The 11,154-nt window shown below is 33.6% G+C and overlaps 1 protein-coding gene across 1 annotated transcript; it reads left to right on the forward strand.

Annotated features, from left to right (window-relative positions):
* Positions 1 to 7,665: 7,665 nt before the first annotated feature.
* Positions 7,666 to 8,432, forward strand: LOC149568944 (putative germin-like protein 2-3). The gene is made up of 2 exons (XM_089817653.1): positions 7,666 to 7,792; positions 7,900 to 8,432. The coding sequence occupies exons 1-2, from the start codon at positions 7,666 to 7,668 to the stop codon at positions 8,430 to 8,432; spliced, it is 660 nt and encodes a 219-aa protein (XP_089673779.1).
* Positions 8,433 to 11,154: the final 2,722 nt, after the last annotated feature.

An 11,154-nucleotide genomic window follows, 5' to 3' on the forward strand; every position in this document is an offset into this window, starting at 1 on the left:
CTTTGATAATGAGATCGTATACAATAGCATTCCTCATGGAAGAAGAAGAAATTTTGATAAGTAAATACAGAGTGTTGGACATTTAAAAATAAGAAATCTACCTCATGATTAGGAAACATGCATTAACAAAGCAATATCACAAAATTTTGATAGCCAACAAGGTCCAAGTAAGGAAATCTTTTGTCATATCTCTTATAAAGATATCATTATTACTTGTAACCGTCTTATCTGTGTAAAATATTGGCACTCTAAGTTTGTCCATTCCAGATTGACTTTATATAGAACATTTTACTACCATAAATTTTGACTTTTGACCAAAGTAGAAAACTTCCTGGACAAACCAATCAAAGTGGAGGAGGAGGACGCGACAAGGGAAGCACTTGAGGAGCAGAAGAATGGGAACCAAGAGAAGGAAGAGGGAATCTAGCCCAGGCTCTGTTGTGTTTTTTTACTATTTTTATGATTATGTTTCTGAACTTTGCACCCCATGGGGTTTTAGGAATATGTCGATTACTTGGACCAATAGCAATGTTGTTTTCAAATGTTGCTAGTTTATTATCTAGTTTACTATGCATAGCAGTTTAAGTACTGTGGATGATGATGATTCGGCTCTGAACATATTATGGTTTTTGATGTTCAAAGTTGGTATAGGTTAGATAACTGAGAGATAACCTCCAACTGAATTCTCAGCCTTTTGTTCTCTCGGGCCAGGCCCCCTTTTTTTTGGTTGCTATCAGCTACTTCAAAAACAAGGGATCACAAGATCATAAGACCATAGCCGTACTCTTAGTAAGCATAAAAATAACCTCTAATATTTACTGAAACATTTACAACACCATAAGAACTAGTACAATTAAGAACATCCTATAACTTAACCTATTTTAATCTTAATTTTGATCTTGCCTTCACAAGACTCGGTGCCAAATTTAGCAATGATCTCAACTAAGAGGCACATTTCCAATATCCAACAACTACACTTCTCATTTTTCTTGTACAATTTTTAGTTTAAAATCTAAACAACAACTGATTTTTTCATAATACAATGATTTTTCTCAACGTCAACCAGCTTCAAATATAATGAGCCATTTTTCATGAATTATAACTGGCAATCCTTTACATTTCAGAGGAAGTATGTAATACACAACACCATGATTCGCAAGGAAAGACAGTGTGGAAATGTAAACAATTATTGCATGGTCCTTTAATTAAACATTGAGGTTTGTTTCCATACTACGATTACCATCTTTAGTATGTTTAAAATTTTAAGAAGGTTTCCTCTATCAATTATATGGAATGAACACAAGATCCTTCTTCAATAAAGATTGATGATTTTATTTACTATCGTGATGACCTTGTAATGTTATAAAAAATCCAAATTGTAAGAAACGAATTCAAAACTCCACCTAATTGTATGTATCTATAACTAAATTTGAATCTGGGTGCCTTATTGGTTCTAGTAAACGACTCTTAAATTGGTGCACATCTATGATTTTTAGAAAGTCTAATTCTACTCCAATGCACAAGCTTAAAATTTTGGATATGAGGTGAGGTGTGGTATTTTCCAGTTATTGATAAATTATATAGCGCAGTCTTAACCATGTTGAAAGGTCATCGCTGGCCATTCTAGTCAAGATGCTAACTTAACTACTCCTTATCAAGGCACGATATGTGGCTTCTTTGCCCAAAATTTGCACCCAAACCCAATCAGTGATAAATTAATTGAACGTCTTTCATTGAGTAAAATGAAAAAATACATAGATCACCAACTCTATTATTCCATACAATATTAAGATGTAGATACAAGTTGAGGGACTAAAGTTTTTGATGTTAAGTATATACTTAACATTTGCATCATTTTAATGGTATACCAAGGGAGAGGGATCAACAACTCATAGTTTACTTTTCTTTACTTTTCTGCACATCAACACATCAACATAGGGTAAAAGCACAAACCCGTGTCACCCTTTTGTAAAGGAAAGGGCTAACGAAAGTATGACTGTTCACCTTTAATGACATAAGCATGGTATTATTATTGAGAATTTGAAAATGAAGTAAACTAATGAAATGTGTAGAAATGGATGAAGTTTAGGATTGTAATTTTTTATAATTATTTGGAATAAGAATCGATGTTTTAGGTGTTGAAAAATGATGAAAATTAGGGGTCTAGTTCCCACCAAAAAACTATATGGAAATAAACTCATTTCCCTTTGATCTCAGACTATGTTATAGATAACATACATAGCTAGAACAATAAAAAATAAAATTGTCTTTAGACCTATATTTTCTCTTTTATAATAATTCAAATTTCAGCTCACCTAAAATCGATAGCCTCCATCTCACACCACATTTTTCAAAACAAATCTATTCTAACTAGAAGAAAAATTATACATTCTAGAAGAGGAATTTCTCTCCTCTAGAACATCATATGATTTTCAAATTTTTAATATGATTTAATATTTTTTCTTTCTCAAAATTGACATATTTTTGAGTGTTAAAATACATGCTTGTAGAATTTTTAATTACAATATGCTATATCTAATTAAAATAAGTTAAAAACTCTATATGAGAATATCCTTGACTTTGAGCTCTGTAAAATGGTGTTCTATAGGTTATTAAAAAAATATCATAAAAAATAGTAAGAGTTATTGAAATGTCAGTTTTCTGAAATACTTTTATTTCTGTAGTCATTGGATACAAACCAGTATAAAATATGCATTTCCAGTTGGAAAAGTGTGAGACCATATATAGCTTAGCTATGATGAATTTATCTGGATCATATGTTTGAACAAAATTGATTTTTAGAGAGAAATACTCAAATTCAATCATTTTGATATCTCAGCTTGAAAGGTGACACAATTTTGTACTTTTGCCCCATAATCACCTAGAAATTAATTATTTAATTCTTGATAGGTGACCATTTGTAGAGTACATTTCATGGCAGCATAAAAAATGTCAAATGGCGAGACTAGTTCAAGGTTCACATGTGGTAAAATGCCCAGTTCCTGCTCCGCATGTGGTAATATTCACCTTCGTAGATCATTGATTGTAAATAGTTATCGATAGTGGAAATTATTAAATTATTGCAAAATTTCATAGATTTTTTCTTGAAGCTAGTGTAGATTAAAACTGCTATCAAATTCAAGTTAGGTTTAGTTCGAAATGAACTAAACCGGTGACAATAAAACCGAGCAATTAGGAATAGGGTAAAAAATATTATTCATATATCTTCTAGGAAATTATAAAATCATTGCGAAAAATAGATTGTTGCATGAAGCTACTGTAGATTAAAAATGCTATCAAATGCAAGTTAGATTTGTTTCAAAATGAAATAAACCCGTGACAATGAAAACGAGATTTGTGTCCTTTAGTATGGCTCTTTCCATGTCATGCCAGATGTTGAAGGGGGTTGGTTGTATTTCTTTGGAGAGCCTCTTCAGGTTTTGTGGACTTGGCCTTTGGTGGTTTCTGGTTGCTCTTGCAGATGTTTGATCCCTCTAGGAGAATACTCTGGCAGTTCCCTAAGGTCATTTGTTGGCTTGTATTCTATCCATCTGAGCTGCTTTCCTTGTGTAGTGGAGCTTTTCCCTCTTACAGTTGGGAGATGTCCTATTTTTATGACTACTTCTTGGCTGTTGATTCTCTGGAGGTGTGTTGGTTCTAGAGCTCTAGTGGTTTGGCGGTTAGACGAATGTTGGGCAAGGAAGCCTGGCGGAGGTGGAGAACATGTTCTCTAGTTTGAGGCCATAGAGGTATTTTAGTTTTGTCTCTGTATGCTTTCATTTTTAGAGCATGTCCCCCTCTTGGTTTGATCTCTTTTCGATCTGTTATTGAATGATGAATTTTTATTTATTTAAATGGGTATTGTTGTTGCTGGTTTCTTTATAGTGGTACTAGAGCGAGGCATGCTATCAATTTTTATGGGCACTTTCTAGTTAGTTTTTGTTATTGGTTGAGAAGTCATCGGGGGGTCCTTTTAAAATCCCCACAAGGTGTTTGGTTCCTTTCAAAACCTTAGGGATCGACACTGAGAGCTTGTTTCCTTTGCTAAGCTTATGTTTTCTATTCTTTTGTAAGGAATTTGGTGTTTTATATAGGTTTCAGTGGCCCACCAATCCCTAGTTTCCAAATCAATTCTATTTAAAGATAATAATGTAGTTATCTTAAAATAATTTTTTGACTAAACCAAGAGACAAATAATATAAACCCTATAATGAGGCTTTCATATTCATATATGATTTATTTAATATTATTATTTGAAGTTTTTAAAATAATAATCATTAAAAACATAGTTTTTTCAAAAATGATTTTCTAGTCCAAGGGGTTTAGCTTAGTTGGTCGAGGCAAGGAGCTCTCATTGTCGACACCCTGGTTCAAATCCAAGATGGACATCTTTGTGTAATTCTAAGTTGCGACTCTTGGTCTTCTATTGGTTGTATTCGTCTCATTTGTAAAAAGTGGATTCTAAGTTGTGACTCTTGGTCCTCCAATTGTTGTTTCTAGTGTGGTCACTTGAGAGGAGCTTGAATAAATTGTAATCTTTTCCTCTTAAGGAGCACCCGATATGTAAATGATCTTAATATGATAAATATTTTTTTCTTAAAAAACATAATTTAAAAAATTAACACTAGAACTTATATATTTTTAAAATTAGATTTTTCTAAATATTTAGTCTTAAATTTTAACTTATGTATTTACCTGCTTATAACTCTATTGAAAATACATCCTTTCTTTATCACTTTAGTCGTATAATTTTTGTTTGTTTTAATTTTTAAACATGATTTGGAGTTTATTTTCTTATTCCATAAAACTTTATTAATAACATATTACCTTTTATTTGGTAATTTTTCGGAGAGTTTCAAATCAAGTATAGTTTGCAAACTATCCAATATATGAAATAACATCAAGGTATAGTAACAATCACATGACATAGGAAGTAAATTAGTTCCAGTCACATGTCTAAGATAACAATTGGCATACTTAGAAAAGATAAACATAGGGGCTGGATTCAACATATTTTACTAGGTCAAAGGTCCAACAAGCTCACCAACAGAAATGAAGGAGTAGGGATGGTGGGTTGTGACATCCCTCCCCTCCAGGAAGAGACATCAACTTGTTGCCTGATGAAAATGTAACAAACATAGTTCTCACATCACACATAACTGAAAGCACAACAATAAGATACACTAGAGTCTATATAGATAAAAGATATAAAGATCTAATAAAACCATCGTCATCTCCCATGTCCTAAGATTTGAGAATAACTAATCAATGAGAGATCCATTAGGACGCATCGTAGATCATGTTTTGGTAGTTTATATGGGTGCAGCTTGAAAAATTGTTTGAGAAAGTTTTGCATCTCTAGTATGATGGGGACAATAACTTTCGCATTGTTTACCTCCAAAAGTAAAGAAACCATTCCCCGCTCCCTTCCTACCGTCAGACCTATTGTTCCAGTTATTCACATTTCCACTGTTATCAACTTATCTCTATTCATATTTTGATTCTAAGTGTTATTGATATTCCTCGGTGCATTATTGTGAAACTTCCTCTTGAATCCTTGAGGACTGTGGTTTCTCTCTGAAGTTGTGATTGCATTTACCATTTTTAGTTTCTCCTCCTAAAGCAGTATCTTTCGATGTGCGAATTCCATGGTTTTTGGTTCATGCATTTTGATTACAGATCCAATCTCGAGATGTAATCCCAATACAACCTTATATTTGTTCTCAAATGCTCATCCTACAGACACTAAGGAACATATTTCACCAAACGAAAAAATTGCTCTTGGTATTTGGTCACTACCATGACCCCTTGTACATCAAGTTTTGAAACTCAGCTACGTCAGTGTCATAAAATAACAGAGGCAATGATCGCTTCATGGAAAGAGATAAAAATTTATTCCCAAGACATTTGTCCTGGTCACAACTTCCTCTCAGCCGTTAATTGTTCCACCATGTGGTTGATTCACCAATCGACTGAAATGCAACCCATAAAGCCCTAGACTGTGCTGAAAGGTGATGAACATGAACATACTTTTCCATGGAGATGATTAATTTCTCAGCATCATCCTTACCATCGAAAGTGGGTAATATGACCTTTTTAAGGTCCTTGCTCAACTCCTCTGCTATCTTCTCATTATTCAGGGGTCCAAAATTATTCTCCTCATCAAAATTTTCCTTTAAACTATTCCTCAATTCTCCTATCCTCTTCAAATTTTCTGACAGCTTCTAATACTTGATCTCCATTCTACGCACCCCTTAGATCTTGTTCAAGGTGATCCAATGGTTCAACCTTCTCCCAGAGGAGGTTTCCACAGTAGGTTAGAAGTGCTAAAATATGGTCTTGGCTTTGATTCAAACTGAGCTCATCATTCTTACTAGTTCCTTCCTGATTATTATTTGTGGTCTTCATGGCGAGTATTCAATTCTTGTACCAAACATAAGTATGCAACTTATAAAACGTAGACCGAGGTCCTAGTGTTTAAGCTCATCTCCAATACCATAGAATGTCAAGTCGTCAAATAGCTAGTATATCGCAAGGTCAGAAGATCAAGTCTTAGTCATTCAATTGCAAAGACTAGCCAAACACAATTTTCCATTCAATTTAATATAAGTAATAGAAGATTCGACCAATGCCAAGAATAAAGACAATATGCAAATTTAAGTATACTAATGTAATCAATTGCAAATTGCAAATTTTAGAAATAAAGTTTAAGACTAATATTCAATGTTTTAATAGTTATGAGAATTTTGTTGAAGTGCTTCGAAAGTATTTTACATGTAGATTTTAAAAACATACTTATAGAAAACTCACAAATAATTAGATATGTAACATGTAATTTTAAATATGTTACAGACAACTAAAAGAAAATCATTTCCATCCCTAATTATTTAAAATCCAAATAATTATAAAACACAATTTATAATTAAGTTGTTTAAAATAGGATTGTAGTTAAATCAAAGAAAGCTAATGCTAAAAGTGATGGAATGAAATTTAATTTCTTTATTTTTAAGAACTAATATAAAAATCATATTTATTTTAATTAAAATGTAAAAATGAATATCTAATTAATTATTATATAAATAATATATTTGCAAATGGAGTGGTTGTTTCTGATCTGATATTGAACATTAATACATAATTAATTATTATGTAAATAACTAATATCATCCATTAGATATCTTTAAATCGATGCAGTAGTTGTTTGTGATTTTCAATTTAGTTATTAGGTCTTATTAAATTAATGTGGAGGTAACCGTATGCAGTAGGGCTTACGTTGGAAATCCCTGTGGAAGTACGTCATCATATTGGAAGAACGGGGTAAAATAGACGGAGTCAAGATGAATGAACCCTTGCGAAGTAGTCATCTGTGTTTGAAATACATCATTCAATTTCCCTAGTTTACCAATTCTACGAGGGAGCAATAGCATACATAATATTGGCTTTCAGGAACCTCAACGTAGAAGATTTCAACCATAATAAAAGAATGATAAGAGTATATCCGCGGTAGCAGGTGGGTTGATCGTCAGGTAAGAATGAATGAGTCCTTGAGGAGCAGTTAACGTTTCGAGTATATAAAGCATGCAAATGGGCTTGCAATAGTACTCAATTCAATTATCCACATCCTGAGCTGTTTATTCACATCAGTCTCTCTGTGTTCCTGTCATAATGGGTAGCAGGATGATTTACCTCACGCTGGGGCTTGTTCTGTTGATATGTTGTTTCGGCAAAGGCGTCGTGGCAGCGGATTCCGACCCATTGCAGGATTTCTGCGTTGCAGACAACGAAAGCAAAGGTGAGCAGAGAATAACATTATAGATAATAAGAGATCTAGGTACTGATTATATGATTGCATGTGCTCGTTAGAAATCTAGGTACTGATTATATGATTGTTTTTCACAGTGTTGGTGAACGGGTTCGTGTGCAAGGAGGCAATGGCAGTATCAGCAGAGGACTTCTTCTTCGGGGGGCTTGGGCAGGCGGGGAACACCGACAATGCAGTGGGCTCCATCGTGACCCCTGCCAACGTAATGCAGATACCGGGGCTGAACACGTTGGGAATATCTCTGGTCCGCATCGACTACGCAGTGGGTGGAATTAATCCTCCTCACACCCACCCCAGAGCCACCGAGGTTCTCTTTCTAGCGGAAGGCGAGCTCTTTGTAGGGTTTATTGACACCAACAACACCTTCTTCAGCAAGACGTTGGAGAAGGGAGACGTGTTCGTCTTCCCCAAGGCGCTCGTGCATTTCCAGCAGAATGTGGGGAAAGAGAATGCGGTCGCCATCTCTGCTTTGAGCAGCCAGCTCCCGGGAACCCAGACAATTGCTAATTCTCTGTTTGCGGCGAATTCCCCTCTCCCCGATTCCGTATTGAGCAAGGCCTTCCGCATCACCCAGGAGCTCGTGGACTACATTCAGAAGATGTTCGCCTAAGCTTCTTGAGCTTAATTTTTTGTGATCGATTCGATAAAAATAAAACAAAGGAAAGGTAGACCACATAGGAATACTATTTTCGTACCATTTAATAAAAATTCTCTCTTTAGAGCTGCTCGTTGCATTCTCAACAGAAGTTTATTTTCCTAAAGGAACATCTTTCTGTGTGAAAAGAATTCTATGGTTTCTGGTTCATGCATCTTGACCACAGATCCTGTCTGGGGATGTAATCCCAATACAAACTTATAATATCCATTCTAAAATGCTCATCCTACAAATACTATGGAACATATTTCACAAATAACAAAATCGCTCCTGATATTTGGTCACTGCCATGACCCCTTTAATCAAGTTTTGAAACTCAGCTACGTCTGTCTCATAAAATAACAGATGCAACAATCGCTTCATGAAAAGAGATAAAAAAGTATTCCCAAGATATTTGTCCTGGTCACAACTTCCTCTCGGCCCTTAATTGTGGCTGTTCCACCACATAGTTGGTTCACCAATCAGCTGAAATGCAACCCATAAAGCCCTAGACTATGCCGAAAGGTGCTGAACACGAAAGTACTTTACCATGAAGATGATTAATTTCTCAGCATCATCCTTACCATCGAAACCATGGAAAGTGGGTAATACGATCTTTTTAAGGTCATTGCTCAGCTCCTCCGCTATCTTCTCATTATTATTCAGGTGTCCAAAATTATTCTTCATTAAAACCAGAATGTCACGTGGAGAGGAAAAAATTATTTATATCTATTTATACAAATGACAAGAAAGATTTATATCACAATTAGCATTGTGTTAAATTATGAACAACAATAGAAAGTGAAGATTTGATAAACTAAATAAAGACTAAAATTTTCAATCGATTTTATATATATGCAAGCGAATCACAAATTTGATTTCTGTTATCAAATTCAAGTTAGGTTTAGTTCGAAATGAGCTAAACCGAGCAATTAGGAATAGGGTAAAAAATATCATTCGTATATCTTTTAGGAAATTACAAAATCATTGCGAAAAATAGATTGTTGCATGAAGCTACTGTAGATTAAAAATGCTATCAAATGCAAGTTAGATTTGTTTCAAAATGAAATAAACCCGTGACAATGAAAAAGAGAAATCAGGAATAGGGTAAAAAATATTATTTCATATATCTTCTATGATGCATAGCTTAAAATTTGTAAGATACACTGCTTTTTAAAAATAAAATAAAAAAATTAATGCTTTTTAATGGATCATGTAAGACTGACAAAGTATCACATTTAATATATCTGTCTAATTTCTTTTGGTTGCGATTAGTATTGGCATTTGTAAATGAAAAAAATCAAATTCCCTGTTTACCTACAAAATTAGTAAGATTGAAACTAGTGAGCTTTTTATATGTGAATGAAAGTGTACTCAAGCAAGGTATAATAATTTAAAACAAATCGAGAACAAATTGAAAACTATAAAAAGAAGCCACGATACAGAACTCTCCAAAGTCTATGGGATAAGGACGATAGAATTAAATGGGTTTTGTATTCAGTTTTTGTCTTCTTTTGAATATGAAGAATATACATTACTTGTAGAAGCGTTCATCTTTGCCAATGATATTTGGTGATCGATCAATAAAAATTTGAAGATTATAAAGATATTTTTAACTGATCTAGGAGGTAAGTTAGGTTGTCTTAAGTTTCAAATAATAAACTAAGCATGTCTCAGGTTCCATCCCGATTTGCATCTTTACTACATAATAGTCTTACAATTACCTCTTTTTATTGAAAATCTAGCTATTTCACGTTAGTTCCATGCATATGATCTGATAGTGTGAACCAATTTCATTCAATTTACTCAGTGAGATCTTAACTACGATTATCCAAAATGGAACTATGAAACCTAAAATACAAAAAAAAAAATTCAAGTTATTAGTATTCTAAATTTGTATAAAGAGTGCAAGAGAAAATTTAATAATATTTATTTATTCATGAATGCTAGAAGCAACACCCTCCTGACATAACATGGTACTATGAGGCATCATGAAGAATGTGCAGTAATTATCTTTCAAAACTAATAGAACTTTAAAATACAATATTTAGACATATTCACATGTCGTACACAAGAGTCAGAGCAAAAGATATTTAAGTTCCTAATGAAGTTCTCTTAGATTACTAATAAGCATGCTTTGATAATGAGATTGTATACAATAGCATTCCTCATGGACGAAGAAGAAATTTTGATAAGTAAATACAGAGTGTTGGACATTTAAAAATAAGAAATCTACCTCATGATTAGGAAACATGCATTAACAAAGCAATATCACAAAATTTTGATAGCCAACAAGGTCCAAGTAAGGAAATCTTTTGTCATATCTCTTATAAAGATATCATTATTACTTGTAACCATCTTATCTGTGTAAAAAATTAGCACTCTAAGTTTGTCCATTCCAGATTGACTTTATATAGAACATTTTACTACCATAAATTTTGACTTTTGACCAAAGTAGAAACTACAGCTTGGGTTTAGAAAAACATTTTCTTTGTAGTGGAACTAAAGAAGAGTAAAAGATCTCATAAATAAGTTGGTAACATAAGAAAGCTTTGAACGTTAACCTGGAGCGTTGAGCGTTGATTCTCTACTTATTTAATCTCTCTTCCATCCTCTCCTTTATTGAACTATCACTGAATCCGCTGGTATTTTAAAATGGCCGCACTGCTAACTTATCAAGATTCAGAAAATGGAAATT

Source organism: Cupressus sempervirens, chromosome 3 (assembly GCF_028749045.1).
Source record: "Cupressus sempervirens isolate cs-2001-9-10 chromosome 3, ASM2874904v1, whole genome shotgun sequence".
In the NCBI taxonomy this organism is placed as follows: Eukaryota; Viridiplantae; Streptophyta; class Pinopsida; order Cupressales; family Cupressaceae; genus Cupressus; species Cupressus sempervirens.

What these genes read in the sequence shown, in the direction of transcription:
- LOC149568944 (XM_089817653.1), top strand. Translation starts at nt 7,666, where the DNA reads ATGGGTAGCAGGATGATTTACCTCACGCTGGGGCTTGTTCTGTTGATA. An exon ending in TGCAGACAACGAAAGCAAAG is followed by an intron (nt 7,793 to 7,899) that starts GTGAGCAGAGAA and finishes TGTTTTTCACAG; the next exon opens with TGTTGGTGAACGGGTTCGTG.